The sequence below is a fragment of the Diadema setosum genome, chromosome 18 (genome assembly GCF_964275005.1).
Source record: "Diadema setosum chromosome 18, eeDiaSeto1, whole genome shotgun sequence".
Classification (NCBI taxonomy): Eukaryota; Metazoa; Echinodermata; class Echinoidea; order Diadematoida; family Diadematidae; genus Diadema; species Diadema setosum.
The window spans coordinates 37,339,928-37,356,616 of record NC_092702.1 but is presented as its reverse complement, the minus strand read 5'-3'; the positions used below and the strand labels follow the sequence as shown (position 1 = coordinate 37,356,616).

Here is a 16,689-nt window from a genome sequence, read left to right as displayed (position 1 = left end):
CCATGCCCCACCCAGGGGGCCCCCAGGGGGCCCCAAACCCCCGAAATGAAGAAATCTTTAAAAATCTCTAGAATCAGAAGTTATAGAGCTAAGATAATACTATGAGTGAGTACATTAATGACTGTAGTTTCAGGTTTGTTCATAGCAGATCCAGGGGTGCCCCTCTTGGGGGCGGGGGGGGGGGGGGGGGGGGGGGGGGGTTGGGAAGGTCCAAATGGGGGCCTGAATTGTACATTTTCATCTTCTTCCTGAAAACCTCATGATGGATTTTCATCAAACTTGGCAGGTAGCATCCCTAGGGGGTCAGGATCTCAATTTATCGAAATGGGCACCGTGCCCCACCCAGAGGGCCCCGGGGGGCCCCAATCCCCCCAAATTAAGGAATCTTAAAAAAATTGGGCCCTTTTTTTTTTATTGTACATTTTCATCTTCTACTTGAGAATGCCTGGTCAAATTTTAGTAGAGCTGTGAATAATTTAGATTAGTGACTGCGTGAAAGGTGAACTTGCGATACTCAGGTGAGCGCTAGACCCGCGGGTCTCTTGTTTGTCTTTCCAGTTTCAGTTTCAGAGGTGTATCTTTTTAAAATGTATGCTTTATGATATCTGCAGGGTATTGTGAGATACCAAATACTGCAGAGATTAACAAACATAGGAAACCAGTGGGTAAAGATACAAGTTTCCTGCTTTGTCAAGATGGATATTAAAGTACTTTGCGCACTGATGAGTGGAGAAGGCCTACTCTTCTGTCCCATTACTAATGGATTTATAATATGATTATATAGCAATGATTCTATCCATTATATTGTGTATTAAAGGGTGTGTGCAGTTCTGGTCGAGGTGAGAATTTAGCTTTTAACGTTTTGCGAAAGATTCAGAAACCACTCTATGAGATGTCAAAGAGCATGCAGTTCTAAGGGGTATCAAAAGTTTATTCGATGAAAATCGGTTTTGAAATGGCTGAGATATCCAAAAACAAGGTGAAACAAAGAGATCCTAATAAAGTTGTGGCATGTCGCCTTTTATTATTAGCACTTTTTGGGATATCTCAGCCATTTGAAAACCAATTTTCACCAAATAAATGTTGAATCCTTCTTAAAATTACATGCTCTTTCATATTTCATAAGAGGCTTTTCATTATCTCACTTAGGAATGTTCAAAACATGAATACCCACCTCAACCAGTACTGTACAGTCCCTTTAAGCCATTCCTGTTCTCTTGAACTAAAGGCAAACAGTCCCTGGAGACTCTCTTGGACAGCACCAATGATGTCCTCATCAAGTCCCTCCTCTCCCTGTCCTCCAGCCGAGACAGTGTCATGGTTCGCCTCCTAGCAGAGACCCTGGGCCTCTTCTGTGGCTGTGAGCAGCTCCACCACCGTTTGGTCCGGGCAGGCTCCTTAGAAATGATCCTGGAACTGGCCCAGTCCCATGATGCTGACCTGGTCTTCTGGGCCTCTGCCCTGCTCCTTAACCTGGCTATGACATCAGGTGAGACTGGGTAGATTACTTTATTGTTGTTGTTTGTTCTTTCCTGACTTTATCAGCTGCAGGCTAGTGCCTTGTGCAGTGGTGTCTGTTTAAGATTGTTTTTGAGATCAAGTAATGGCTTTGCAGGCAAGTTAAGATATATGTGATGTGGACATTGCATACGTGTATACGTATGTACATGCATGATTGATACAAATAGTTTGTATGCCACATGTTTTGGGAAATGAGATAAGTTTGCAGTGTAGAAGGTAGCAGCTATGGAATGAGAAATTAGCATTTCTTTTTACAGCAAGCAAGCATTCCACCGTGGAGATGATACACATTGCATGTTTGTTGTACATGGTAATATTCTGGAGTGCTGTTTGCCTACTGTGATTGCTAGTGTTCTGCCAGGATTTTGACTATGTAGCAGCATTGGTTGAAATAGGGATAGCATTGGTCATAAATACTTAAACAAAATGAAGTGAATTGTAAGTGTGTGAAATTGGAGCTAGTTATACTCTCAGTTTTTTTACAGCTACCACATGATGTTATTACAGTAGCATAAAATCTGGCAAGCTACACTCATGTCTGCTAAGCATTAGGATGCAAGCATTGTATAAAGACTGGAGTTAGCACCCGTATAACTCTCAGTGGACATACTTGACATACTTGTATGAATGAGTCAGTCTGTGGTCGGCACATAGTTTAAAAGATGACTCATTGCACTATCCAATGTGTTATGAAATGTCTAAACTAAAATGGAAAGGGTCATACCATTGTGGATGTAGACTTGTTCTATTTCCTTGTAAATGAGGCAGCAATTAATGGCTTTTTTGTGCTTGGACTGTTTGCCCTTGGAATCATATGAAATCCAAATGGTGAATGCTTTGAGTGCTATTGTTCTTTTGTTCACATGACTAGCAGACTGCAGACAGTTGTTTAGAATGACTGTATTAATTGAATCTAGAAACATATCTCTCAAGAATATTTAAAAAGCATTTAATATCATCATTGTTTCTTTAGATGCAGTGAAGGCTGAAATCTTATCCTGTGGTGGTCTGAAGACATTGGTTGACCTCTCACTAGGTGACCATGACAACAATCAGATTACGACAATGGCTGCCAAGACTCTTGTCATGATGGCAGTTCTTGGTAAGACTCAGTCATGTATTCTCAGTTTAGAAAGCATGAGGTTTTTATAGATACAAAATACTTCCTCAGTATTCTAGAGTCAGGTTCCTCTTTTCGGGTATGTAAACCATAGTTCCAACTTACTTATGCGTGACCCTTTTATTTGAGTAATGTTCAACTCTATGATGAGCTATCCTGAAGACCACCTGTACTTTAGCAGCTGTTAAGTTAGTTTAAGTTCACCATAGATGTTTGAGCATCACTTCATTCGGTGCTACATGTAGGGAAAAGCTTTACCTTCTGAAACTGATCATACGATGGTAACTTTGTTGAGTTTCTCATTTAAAGTCAGTCACTTTATGTGTTCATGATTAAGCATTAGTGTATTCCTTTTTTTGTGATTGAAATTTTCAGTATTGTATTTTACCATTAGAATTGCATGTGGTGTGGTTCTCGGAGCAGTAAACGGAGAAAATAAGAGTAGTGAGTGTGTCTCTGGTTGCAATAATAGCAGGCAGCAGATTAATGCACATTATAAACACCCTTTCCCTACAGTTCCGTTGTCAATGAAGTACAGACTATATGTACAAGGGTACTCTCAGGTTATTGAAAAATGGTTATTAAAGAAACAATACCACAAAATGTTGTCTGGCATTATACAGAACAGCATCTTTGGGTCTAGACAAATCTTCCCCTCTGTTAGTGTGTGTCAATGATCTGGTTGTGGTAGTGAAAGAATGGTGTACAAAGCATGCAGACTTACATGATAATGATAGATGGTACACATAATCTATGCATTTCATCTTATTCTCTAAATCTGTTAAAGTGTGAAATGATAACACTGGTACAACCTCATTGTATTCTCTTTCTTCAACTTTGGCTATCAAAAAATGAAGATGCATATGACCTTCCATCATTCAGTGAACTGGAAGTGAAAAAATGTAGTGTTATGTAAAGTGGATGCATATGATGATGATGATGATGATGATCCACAGCATTTGTATAGCGCCATATACTGTATACGCCGTATATTTCGCGAGTCTAAATCGGGAACTGCTGACGATTTCGCGAGTGGTTAAATTCATGATCGGGGAGTCCTGTACTGAACGGAGAAGTAAACACGCATACATCATATTCACATCGGGATCAGAGTCAATATCTTTAATTTCGGGAATAGCACCTGACTCGCGAAATTCGCGAAAATAAAAACCTCGCGAAATATTTGGTGTATACAGTATCTGTTGTTGAAACATTCAAAGGCGCATATGAGTGCAGTTTGAGTCCAAGTAGGTTGATCATTGCCTTGTGCTACTTTCCTGACCTGTCTATATCCATCAGATGATCCTATCCACATACATGCCAGATGTGAGAGTGATGCAGCAAGTGTCATCATTCACAAGAAGACTTTGCAGCTAACACACACAGGGGTAAGAATGTCTTAGTTTTCTATTTTTACTCCCTAAATGGGAATGGTTGACATCACCTAGTGTGCGGTTTAGAGCACCTATGAGGGATTCATGCACAGCCCTCTGAGGAATGTATGGAATAATACTGGCTATGATTTATTTGCAAACTTTTGCAGGTATTCTGAAACTATTACATGGTATTCTGAAACTATTACATGGTCAATTCAATTCAGTTCATGTTTATTTCATTCTAACTGATAAAAAAACATTCACACAAGGTACATATATTGGCCCTAAATTCAAATTGACAATAAAATTGTAACGGTTTGTGGAGACAGCAAGAAAAACAAAGTTTTATGAGCAGCTGACACCATAACAAAACATGTTCTAGGTATTTTATTATGCAATCTTCTCTACACCTTTTCTGTGACAATAGAATAATATGATATTGTGGCATTTGTACACACATAACTTCATATCATAGTAATACTCATGTAATCATGTTTTACTTTGTTTTGCATGTGTTTGTGGTGGGGGAGTTGCATTGAATACTAATGAGAAAGCCTTGTAAGTTGAGACTTGACATGAAACTGATGTGGTCCCTCTGTGCAGGTGAGTGTGGTGCTGTGGGAAACTCTCCTGGACAAGAGACTACAGGTGTGGCATTACAGTCCAAGTGAGACTGAGGAACACCCTGATACCTCCAGACTGGTGCACATTCCCATCTTAGAGCAGCAATCAAGCAGGACCAGCATGTGCAACATTGTCATCTTTGCCATCAATGGGAAACATGCACCAGCCTGTCTGAGGGGTAAAGTTTTCATTTGTATGTTGTGCATAGTGCTTTGAATTTAGTTATTTAGTTTCAGTCACACAGCTCAAGCCTTGCAGTTCTAAAAGGAAACCAAAAATGAACACAAGGTCCTGAACAGCTTCACAGTTTACTATAAACCTATAAGGAACCTTGCTATAAACATATTCACAATTGTTAAGGGAGAAGAAAGAATTTGTGAATTGCATGACAATACACAAAGTCTTAGTCAGGGAGGAGTTGATTCATGTCAGTTTTTTGTATCTAGATATAATGGACATGGACAATTACTTGCCTGTGTTTCACAATTTATTTGTTGATAGCATGTATATTTTGTTTCTTACTGATGATCACTTTCTTCCCAGCTCTGAAAGGCACACTGCACTTTGGAAACTACTCAACCTCTGGGTTTGTGACCCCTGACCCCTTGGACCTAGAGGAGGGTCACTCCTGCTGCATATTTACCATGGTGGATTTGAATGGCCGCAGTGACGTCATGCACATCTCTAAGAGCCAGGACACAGTGGACATCAACCTTCAGCTCTCTGGTGGTGAGTTTCAAAGTGATAAAGGATTTCATTTTGATATGTTGAATGATACAGATGGGAAAGATGATATCAGTGAATCAAATTACTTTGTACTGTAAGCTTTGTCAATGTAAGAGAAAGCCTTGTTAATAGACAGTTAGACAACTTTTTACCTTCCTGCACAATTGTTTATTATGTGAAATCAGCACTTCAAACTTGCAGTATAAAAATGTACATTCTCCTTAAGCCTTACACAGCTGCAACTCAAAATACCTAACCTACACAGTAGTGATATTTGTATCATTATTATCATTGTTGGTAGAAATAGTAGTAGTAGTAGTAGTAGTAGTAGTAGTAGTAGTAGTAGTAGTAGTAGTAGTAGTAGTAGTAGTAGTAGTAATAGTTACAGAAATAATAGGAATTGTATTCATTTATTTCTTGTACCAATTTCATGCAGGAAACAAATAAAATCTTAGCTATGAGCAACTGAAGTTGTAAATTTATTGTGAAGGAATAGGATTTAATATATGCACCAAATTATTGCGATAGAATGTAATATCCTTTCGTGATAAATGTATAATAAAAGCAATTTCATTGCTGTAAAGCAAATCAAGTGATGTCCCCTGTGTTGTCTCCCTGCAGCCACCATCGTCAGTCAGCGGATCAGACAGCTCATCCTCCTTCCTTTACTCCACCGCATCCTTGGTGTGCCTGCCAATAGTCCCATCAACCGCATCTCAGACTTGGAACTGATGGAGGTCCTAGTCCAGCACCAGGACCAGAAAAAGCTTGTCCTTGAATGCCATGCTGTCATGGACCAACTCACAGCTATGGTCTTGTAAGCATTTACATCTCATTCATTTAATTTTTTTTTCTTAGATTGTGAATCAAGTGAATATAATAATGTTATATCTTGGTAATACTGAATCCTTCAGGAATACCACAAGATGTTCTGTGGTTACTTAAATGGGGTTCTTCTACTCAGATCCTAAATAATGGTAAATTATCAAGCAATTCAATTCAATTCAAATCATTGTATGAAGTACCTAGTATTGCAAGTTTTCAGGGAAATTAAAGGTACAGGGTTCTGTAGCAAAATGCCAGAATTATATAAAATGCTTAATCAAGGTTGATCAAGAGTACCAATATCTTAAACATGAATGTGTAATTTAAAGTCTCAAAATGCTGTCTTGGCTATTATCTTTGTAAGTTTAACAATATGCAAAATGTAACTACCTCTTTACATCACATCTGTGATGAAAAACATCTCAATTCACAGTTAAATTAAGTTTAAACTTATCAGCAAATATGCAATTTGTGTGATACCATTGTTATTACTGTGTTTTATTACTATATTGGTGAAATGCTAAAATAGCAAGCTACTGGACTCAGTGATTTTTTTTTGAATTGTTTGGTCGTTACAGTTACTTTGCTCAGCAGGGGTTTGAGCAGCTGAAATCTGAGCCACTTGCTGTAGCCCACTCTCATGGAGCCCTGAGGGTCTTACGAGTCTTATCCATGTTTGGTGAGCTCAATGTGTTAACTCGAGAAGCCATCACCTGTCTTTCCTTGCAAGAAAGTGTCAAGCAGAAACGCACCCATAGTAGCTTAATGAAAGAGAGTTATCAAATGAATGTATAGGGGTATATGACAATAAGCTCAGAATTTTGAGTTTTGCGTGTGATTAAGAGAGAGATGTCTCAACAAAAATGGTGACTGTTGCTAAATATCAGTGAGAAGCATCAAAATTAGAAAAAAAAAGAGACTAAGCTACTGTGTGTATGCTAATTAGGACTGTTTGACAATATAGATATAAGGAGCTTATGTCAAAGAACATCCTTACATTACCATGTTATTGGTACTCTTTACCATGTGGCTGCAGCTGCCCCAAACAAACTGCTATTTAACGTGAAAGGGTTAATGAAAGATTCCTTTGCTACTATTCTGTATCCACTAGACCATTACAGACCAGTGCTCCTAACCGCAGACACAGTCCCAGCAGTGGTCAAGCTCCTGAATGGGCTGGTCAACTACTGGCTGAATGCCATCCTGTCTACCCAAAGCCACGGAGGTGGCCAACCGGTCACCAGGCTGACTGCTAGCCGCCCTGTCAGCAGAGCTGATATGCGGCCAGATGACACATCTGAATTCTTAAGGTGAGAGTAATTCACTCTGCAATAAGCTAATTCCATGCAAGTAAACAATTGTTTATCATAAAATGTGTGGATTGTGATGTGATAATGCTGGTTAATGAGATGTAGTGATGTGTAAGTTTCTTATTATTTATTTCAGTTATTTCCCATCCCGACCTCAGAGTAGAGGGATACCCACTGCATATGGACTTGGAGACGAGGAACTGTGAGTTTTGAAGTGTAGGGAGTTGATATCTATATGTCTTCTGTTTTTCCAAGTTAATGACATGCTTTATAGTAATTCAGAGATTGCAATTTTATGTTTCTTGTCAAGTCTACAGCATGAGAATGACTTATATTTCATCTTATAGTTTATGAAAATTTCAAGGAAACTCATAGCAATAGAAAGAGATATCCTTCTCAATCAAACTGAAACTGAAAAGTGTGGAAAGTTTGGTTTGTGTACTACCACATGCTTGAAGATACTTGTGAGTTTATAGTGCATTGAACTTTGCTTAATTGTGCTAGACCTGTTTGACAATTGATGGAAAAGGCTTTACTTACTTCTTGTATCAAAGATAGAAACAACATTTTAATGCCTTACATAGTATGCTTCTGTCAAAGTGTGTGCCTGATGATGTTAATTTTTTTTTGTCAATCAGTAAATCTGAGCTCTGTTGTAATTGATGCCTGTATTAGTTCATCTTTCTTTCTTTCTTTCTGTCATTGATATGTCTTGGTGGGTAGGTCTGAAGTTGAGCTGGGTTCAACCACAGACTCATTGATCCAGACAGAATCTAACATTGCCCAAGCAGTTTCGGCCATAACAAACACCCTTCAGCAGCTCGCTGCAGAACAACCACAGCCAAGAAACAGGAGACTAAGAAGCAGCTCAGACTCGGTTTCCGTAGCAACTGCTACCAATCTTGCAGCAGAAGTTGAAGACAGTAAGTAATATCATCACTTTTGACATAAGTATAATTAACTCACAACAAATTGTATTTTTGATTGTTAATTGTGTCATATTTACAGTCCTCTGATAATGTGATATATTTAATAGTGACATATTCAACCATATTTCATCTTTGATGTTATGATTTTTATCATCATCATCCCTTCAGTTAGTTTGTCAGATATGCCTTGTTAATCATTCCTATATCATGAATATCATAGTCTACTTGAACAACAAAGTAAGTAGTCTGGAATTTATTTTCTAACTTTTTTTCTTTCTCCCTTTAACACTTTAAGAACAAATTTGTTGTATTAAATCATTGTTTTGAAACTTGTATGTTCTCACAACAAAAATCATGGATGAAGATATCTTCTTCTCTTTCAAAAGAATGAAAATTTATTGTGTGATTATTGTTTTGAAAGCTGTCTTTTCACACAACTGAAATTACAAGAACTATGTTTTGGAACTTAACTGCTGGAAATAAACCATAGTTCCTCCTCCTCACCCCCACCCCCCCCCCCCCCCCCCAAAAAAAAAAAAATTGTATGAACATGATAGAAATAACCGATCACATGCACATATTGAATATTTACCAAAATATATACTGGTGTTTTTTTTGTATGACTTACCTGTATTTAAGAAATGTGAATGTTGTTCGATATAGTATTTGATGAAACCTTGAAAGATGTCCTGTTTAAGAATGCGTTTAGGGTCTCACCTCTGAATCATTAACTATGTTTCCAGTCTAGAAATTCTGTTAACCATTTTAAGCTTTTTGTATCGGGCAACAAGAATTGAGCATAGATTTAAAGAATGTAGAAGCCATTTGAGTGTACCAAGGTTGAGTTACGTATGGCTTACATTGTATCTCAATCGCCTTTTTAATGTAAGTACTGTGTAAGGATATTCTTGTTCAGAACAGTGTACAATTGTAAATGCACTTTGCGTAGCATGTATTTTTTTAAATGCTGTTATTTTGTGATTTCTGGCACAGTGACTCTGTTGTAAGCTGTATGTGTACATGTGCTGTGATAAAAAGCTTTCAATCATCAAATTGTTTGATTAAAATTATCTTAAAAGAAAGGGAAAAAAAAGAATGTAAGGTCACCTTTTGCACATTAGTTGTTGCCATAGAAACAAAACAACCACTTGTTTTGAACACTTGTCTTTGCAGCTGAGGAACGGAGTGAGGAAGGTCAAATGACCAATCATCTCTCAAAGTTTGCTGTCCTCACATTGGCCCATCTCCTCAACACTGATGATGAAGGTAGGATTCATGAGTAGTGATGAAATGTGGCATTTTGAAAGGCATTCAGTCTTGTCATATGCATATTGTAATGAGGCATTTCATGCTGGATATCACAGGGCATTTTTTGAGGTTCTATCGAGTAGTGTCAAATTGCTGTTTGACAGAAGCCATAATTAATGCAAGGATGTATGTCAGCCTCAAGTATTCCCTTTTACAGTATTTTATGTGCCCACAGACGTCCAGTGATAGCTGGTTGTAGGCAATAGATGATCTGACATGTTCTCATATACATTGAATGTGTCCTATCCTCTCTGTGCAGATATCATGGTGGGTCACCTTACGAAGATTTTTTTTTGTAGTATGTGAGCTATCATTAGTAGTTTTAATGAACAGTGAAATGAATTTTTGGATATTGTTTTGAATGAATTAGTCTCATAGGAGACTATTGCTCATCAAGTTTGAACCTTATGTTATAATGTCAGCATGTTTATGATATTTACAACAGCAACAGTATGTCTTTGGAAATAGACCGTAGCACCTTTTGTGATGAATATAGCCTTTACATCAGCTGTGTCCTTGCGTCAACAAAATATTTAAAACCACAATTATTTAGTCTACTTTAAACCAATTAGGATGTTGTCGAAGGGAATGCTTGAATTACAATTGTGAAACTTTGCAAGACTTTAGCTGGCCCTTTGAAAGACATTGTATCCATTACAATTCCCCGTGCCGTCACCCCTCCCAGATTTGTCGAGAGCCGTGCAGTCATCTCTACATCTGTGTGGTGCCCTCCATGCCCTGTGGGCTGTACTACTCTGTTCTTCAGAGCAGCTGAAACTTTCACTTGCTGTGAGTCAGAATAGGTGTCAAACCCAAATGAAGAAAAATTAAACTTCTGTAAAATTAGGTATTTAGTACACACAGTGTCAATATTGATATTTTCAGAGTAATAAGTATTTCTTGACCTCCAAATACATAGGCAATTGTAAGAAAACCAAAACCCAAAGAGCAATGTGGATAGAGTGAAAGCAGCAACATAAGTGGAACACATTAGTGAAAGTGTGAGGAAAATCGGACAATCAATGCACAAGTTATGAATTTTTTAAAGTGTTGGTGTTAGAACCACTGGATCAGGAGACTACTAGAGTTCATGTCGTCATGTGTGGATTATTTTTCATGAAAATTACACATTTCATTAACTTACTAATGACATTTGTTATGGGTAATAATAATTCCCCCTTATTTATGAAAGCGGTTAGTCAAGTGCTCTTTCATTATGCTAGAAAAGTGAAAGCATGTTGAATTTTGGGAGTGTCTGGTCAAGATATTGACATTTCTCTTTTCAGATGCCAGCTTCCGTTGCCATGACAAAACTTGCTGCCACTGAGCTCCCTCCATTACCAGATGATTATGTTTGCCTTGATGTGATGTCAAGAACACCATCTCTACTGGTCAGTGCAGATCACCTGGAGGTGAGTTGACCATACACTGGATCATGTACCCCTTGTATATCACTTCAGCCATTTTCTCAAGAATGCATGATCAGACTTAAACTAAATTGCTGGAATCATCTACAGGGTGGAGTTAAACAGCTCTTGAAGTACAGGCACAAATGGTTCCCAAAAGGGCATTGGGACAGGCCCCCACAGTTGAAACATCGTAAATTTGGCGCACCATTTTTTTCTATCAAGAAGCATTAAAACTGAGTTGTACTGTACCAGGAAGGTTGCATCAAGTTCAAAATTTTCTAGGAGCAGAACAGCTAAGAACAGAAATGCTTCTAGGATGCTACTACTGAGCCAGCATTTCCATTTCTTGCCCACTTCCATGAAAACTCTTCTCAAATCTGTTACTTTAATTTTAGTTGTCTCTTTCAAAGTAAAATTCATAGGGAAAATGTCCAACATCACAGGTAAATATATCTTGCTATACCTACTTTTGTTTTGAACAAAACTATGAGTGAAACAGTTTGCGAAGCAATATTGTACAATATCTTCATTTGTTGTAATATTTATTTGATGGTTAGCTAATTGGTGCTATTAGGTGCCACTGAACAAAGCATTTTATGTTAGTGAATCCCACATGTCTCAATGAAAATGAGATATTCATACCATATTACTTTGCCATTCAGCTTTATATGTAAGTTCAGTGAAAGAGTACCAACTTTAAAATGAAAAATGGTGATGTCATTGTATATGCTTATCTTATGATGTGTTTGCTGTATATGTGACAGGTACGCAATGACAGCTGGACTTTTGAAAGTATACTTGCCAGGACCAGCTTGCCTGTGACTAGAAAACACAAGAAGAAACCAGCAGGGTGGTACTATGAGGTGAGCTGAGCAGATAGTGATGCCATGTTGTATTAGTATGAAAGTCTCTTTCAGGTCTCTTTCAGGTTTCCCAGCCAGCTCTGAATATTGGTAGGAATGACATATGATTCAGAGAAGAAGTATCTCACTTGATTAGTAACTAATGAGCAAGATGAAGGTATGCTACAATTTTACAGTATTGTTCTCATGTAATGAGAGCTTTCTTACAGCTAACGAGTAAGGTTTGATTGGAAATTTGAAATGCAAATGTGAGGTAGAGAATGAATGAAGATATTTTGTCCAAAATTTTTGTTATGCATCCATTTGTTCATTGGTTAATATACTTACTGAAATTTGATGGCCTCATTTTATTCTTTACACTACTTATCTCTCACCATATTTATGGTATTCCTTGTAAGCATATATTTTCACCTGACACATATCTAGAAATAACTTTTTTTATTACATTTTTGTGATCCTAAAACAGGTTGAACTAAAGTCAAGTGGTATCATCCAGATTGGGTGGGCGACCAAGAAGTGTGACTTTGGACCAGAGAAGGGTATGTCAACACAAAATTTATTGCTCTTTAGATTTGAATTTTTTATCTTGTTAACTTGATAACCCATTTCTGTTTCACTGTCTGCTCATGAATATGACCAAAATGGAGTAATTGTCTTTTTTGACTTACAAGTCGACAGGCTCAATTTAAGAAGATGATAAAAGACATTAATTTTATAGTGACTATGATGCTCACATCTTACCGTGGGATTGTGCTGTAAGACAGTACAATTCCATAACAAATCAACCTTTTTTTTTTCATTCTACTAAATGGAGCTTTTATCTATGCATTTCTCTTACCAACAGTGGGCATATCTTAAAATGCTTTCTTGTCATGGTATTGATTACACAAACTCTGAAGCTAACAAGTGTCCTTATTTTTGCCACTTGATCCCTAGATTGTGTTGGTTAAATACTAGTAGTCAGCTCTAAATATGAACCATTTTTCATTAAAGGTGTTGGAGTTGGTGATGATCTCCACTCCTGTGCTTTTGATGGTGCCAGATGTAGAAAGTGGAATGGTCCAATTACAGAGACATCGGTGAGATACTAGTCTAAAATGATTATTACATTCACTGTATTCTTTGTATACTTCTCTATGACATATTGAAAAGTGTCTTGAGCATGTTTGTACTGTGGTTAAAATTCACAAAGCAGCATAAATCTGGTCAATTAATTATGTAAAGATTTACTGCTTAAATGCACATGACACATCCAGTACTGGACACATTATGTAAGCCAAAAGACCTCCAATAATGTATGCATGCTGACTATCATGTGCAAGGTATGCCTCTCTGTTTTGTGCTGGTTTTAGTTCATAGACTGAATTTAACAACGGGTGAATTCCGGCCACTATGTATGTCTGAAAGTCAAAATAGAATTTTTAATGTTCCAGGTATAGACTTATATAGGGTTATATTCATTTGTTTGTTTGTTGGTTGGTTTATTTGCTTACTTGTTCCAATCCATTTTATCTCAACCCAGTATACAGATGAGCCTTGAGTGTTTCAAAGTTATTCAGAATAAATTTTTTCATAGCCGTTTATTAAGTAAAACAGGCATTTAATCCTGTAAGTTGTTACTTCAGTGGAAATAGGCAAAGTGTGTTTTGTACAAGAATAAAGTATGCCAGCACAGATCACTCTATGACCACTATGATATGTAGCATGATTGATTACATGTCAAAATAAATGAATCACCTTCTTAACAGAGCAATGAATACGGCTTAGAATGGCAGGTTGGAGATGTAGTCAGCTGTTTGATGGATCACCGTGGTAACGCTAGCTTCTGGTTGAGAGGAGGCAACATGGGAGAAGCATTTCATGGTAAGAGCATGCATGGCTCCTTCCAACTCTCTGATCATCTCACATGTATAAATATATCCCAATACCAGTCAAATCTTTAGTTCATATATTTCACATTTTTGTTACAATAATTTTGTGCATGCATATATTTGTAGATCATCATCACGGCAAAATTCCTATTTTACTTGTGTGTTGTGCTTTTGATTTTGAATTCTTAGCTGAACATAAATCTGTAATATACCTAAATAAGTAGGTTTTAAGGTGAGGCATTTTGTGTTTGTAATCTTATGGTTGAAAGCTTTGAAATTTACAAGGTTTTGACTTGTTAAAATGTCGACTTGTTTTAGTTCTGAGGCTACCTTTTAAAGTGAAAACAAAGTTCTGGTAAGGGCTTGAGAACTCGTCTGGCACCATTTCATATTTGCTTGCAATATATCGAAAGAGTCTACAAAGAAACTTACCTGGCTGACGCGGTTTGCCGGAATGATGAGTCGTTTTGGAGTATTTTGAGAAAAATAATAAAAGTCGGTAGACCGACTTTTATTCCAGAAGGCTCCAGACTAACTCGGTCTCAGGGAAAACTCGACCCTATTTCAGACAATTTACACACAGTTCGTGATCGCCATGTCCATCAGTACTCTATAATACTACGGGTACCAAACGAGGCCTTACTGAGCAGACAGGAAAGTGCGTGCTAATCCTCTACAAAACAAATGGACAGTGCGCGGTCCTCAAGCCTACTAGTATACGCACATCACCTCAGTTGCTGAGACGCGCGGTCTTTGAAGTTTTTGTTGTTGTTTATCAAGCGTCTTTGATTGTTTTTAGAGGTGTTTGAGAGGCGCACACTAATTTTGCATGCGCGCCAAAGAGGTTTTTGATGCGCGCGTTATAACAACTCGGACCATTACTGCGAGTAGCCAGAACGCTACAATGTAGTTTATACAGGCCGCTCCCATATGCATAGTACACCACACTGTACAATCCAGAGGGACAACCAATACAACTCATCCCGCCGTCAAGCAAAGCGAGGCCGAGTTATCCCCGAGTCCGAGTCTAGCCTGACCCTGTTCGGGTAAGTTCTGAGACTGAACGTTTTTGGTTAATATTTCCCATTTTTGTCGTTACCCATCGAATATCTTGTTATTACAGCGTAATTCCGCACATTTCCTAGGCATACGTTCACATTTTGGAGCAAGATTTGACAACTTTTGCAGGCGTACCAGAACTTTGTTTGGGGTTTAAGCTAAAATGTGACTTGTTATTGACAACTTAAGACAGAGTGATAGAGAATGATTCATGCTTCAGTTTGACTGAATAAATAGGATTACTTTTACCTCCGTTTGGCATAGGTGATTTGTCGTAAACACATGGGACTCAAGACACAATTCTGTCAACAAATCAAATATGCCCTCAATGTTATTCAGATTTATTCATTTGTATGCCCGCATCGTTCCATTCCTACTTTTCTTTCCTCTCTTCCTGATACAGGTCTAGATCTAAGTGAGAAGTGGTTCCCAGCCTGCTCACTCTCTACAGACCAACAAGTTAGATTCAATTTTGGGGATTCCCCTTTCAGGTATTTAACTTTCATAGACTTATAAACTTAAAGCCAGTCTCAGGTCTCTGGCCAGTACGGAAACTGAGAGCCATCGCTCCCATGATTATATACTGATATGAATTTACATAACTAATGGCAATGTAAAGTAAATCCAAGATTACTCACTTAGTGGGGAGATAAAGTGAATGTAGTTACTTAGGTATGTAGTGGCAATATAAAGTAAAATGAAAATTTCATGAAATGCATAACTAAATGCAGACTATCTGTTTATCTTGAAATATTGTTGATTTCCTTTGCATGTGGTATACAACAGATGCAGTGATAAATTTGAGACCTTATGCCAAGATTGTGGCATTAAAATTAATTTGTTTGATTTGTTTCATTCTGTGTGTCGGGTATATTATTATATCCATGAGTGCATTACATAAAGTTAGAATGAGCTATCGTCATTGTTATATATTTTTTCCATTATCATTTATTATTATTACTGACATTAGATTTCATGCTTAGCTGGCTGATGCTGAGATGCTTTTGAAAGTATGATGCAACATAATACATCTGTTATCTTCTACAACAGATACGGAGATGTCATACCAGAAGGGTACGTTCCCTTTTGCCAGGCGCACAGACGTGTGCGTCATCCTGGCAAAGGAGCAACCTCAAATCATTCCAAACAACATCACACCAGTGATTTTAAGAGTACCCCTAGTCACCATGGTGACAGGCATCAAGCGGTCCAGCCTCATCCTCACTTAGACCTCCAGGAATCACTGAAGGCTGTAGGTGCTGGGTGCGGTGATGTTTTGGAGGACCTGTTGGGTGGTGGAGAGGCAGTGGCAGATGACTTTGGTTACCCAGAGATGGGTGGGGAAGCCTTTGCTGAGATAACTGACAGTCCACGTCACATCGCCCTGGCAAAAATTGCAGAAGTTGATGCTTCCCTTCAGAGAGAATCTGCAACTGAAATTGGTGATACGTGTAGATTACCCTTTAGGCATGATCCAATTGGGAACTCTTTAGCCACAGGATCAGGTGACTTTGCTGGACCAATGGGATTACTGGGTTTGATGGATGCTGAAGGGGGCGGAGAGGCAGAAGAATTTCAACCTCCACCATCACTCTACTTTGAAGTTTGCATCAGCCATGTTAATCAAAGGTAACTCACTCTTATCATTTCTACCAGCCTAGTGATAACTGGTACCAATTGCTATTTAATGCCATATACCATATATGCCATATATTCCATGAGTCTATTTTCTTTGTAAATCAGGACTT

At 38.1% G+C, this 16,689-nt stretch overlaps 1 protein-coding gene across 1 annotated transcript in view; it reads left to right on the top strand.

Moving 5' to 3' along the window:
* The window catches only part of LOC140241558 (uncharacterized), a 37,772-nt gene that overhangs the window by 10,058 nt on the left and 11,025 nt on the right, over nucleotides 1-16,689 (top strand). Inside the window, exons 10-28 of the mRNA XM_072321294.1 lie at nucleotides 1,229-1,489; nucleotides 2,495-2,623; nucleotides 3,941-4,029; nucleotides 4,621-4,819; nucleotides 5,185-5,370; nucleotides 5,989-6,184; nucleotides 6,771-6,871; nucleotides 7,304-7,502; nucleotides 7,639-7,704; nucleotides 8,226-8,425; nucleotides 9,605-9,697; nucleotides 10,425-10,528; nucleotides 11,026-11,151; nucleotides 11,913-12,011; nucleotides 12,478-12,550; nucleotides 13,005-13,090; nucleotides 13,760-13,874; nucleotides 15,345-15,432; nucleotides 15,992-16,570. Of these exons, the coding sequence (XP_072177395.1) occupies nucleotides 1,229-1,489; nucleotides 2,495-2,623; nucleotides 3,941-4,029; nucleotides 4,621-4,819; nucleotides 5,185-5,370; nucleotides 5,989-6,184; nucleotides 6,771-6,871; nucleotides 7,304-7,502; nucleotides 7,639-7,704; nucleotides 8,226-8,425; nucleotides 9,605-9,697; nucleotides 10,425-10,528; nucleotides 11,026-11,151; nucleotides 11,913-12,011; nucleotides 12,478-12,550; nucleotides 13,005-13,090; nucleotides 13,760-13,874; nucleotides 15,345-15,432; nucleotides 15,992-16,570 (2,989 nt within the window). The remainder of the gene's footprint in view (nucleotides 1-1,228; nucleotides 1,490-2,494; nucleotides 2,624-3,940; nucleotides 4,030-4,620; nucleotides 4,820-5,184; nucleotides 5,371-5,988; nucleotides 6,185-6,770; nucleotides 6,872-7,303; nucleotides 7,503-7,638; nucleotides 7,705-8,225; nucleotides 8,426-9,604; nucleotides 9,698-10,424; nucleotides 10,529-11,025; nucleotides 11,152-11,912; nucleotides 12,012-12,477; nucleotides 12,551-13,004; nucleotides 13,091-13,759; nucleotides 13,875-15,344; nucleotides 15,433-15,991; nucleotides 16,571-16,689) is intronic.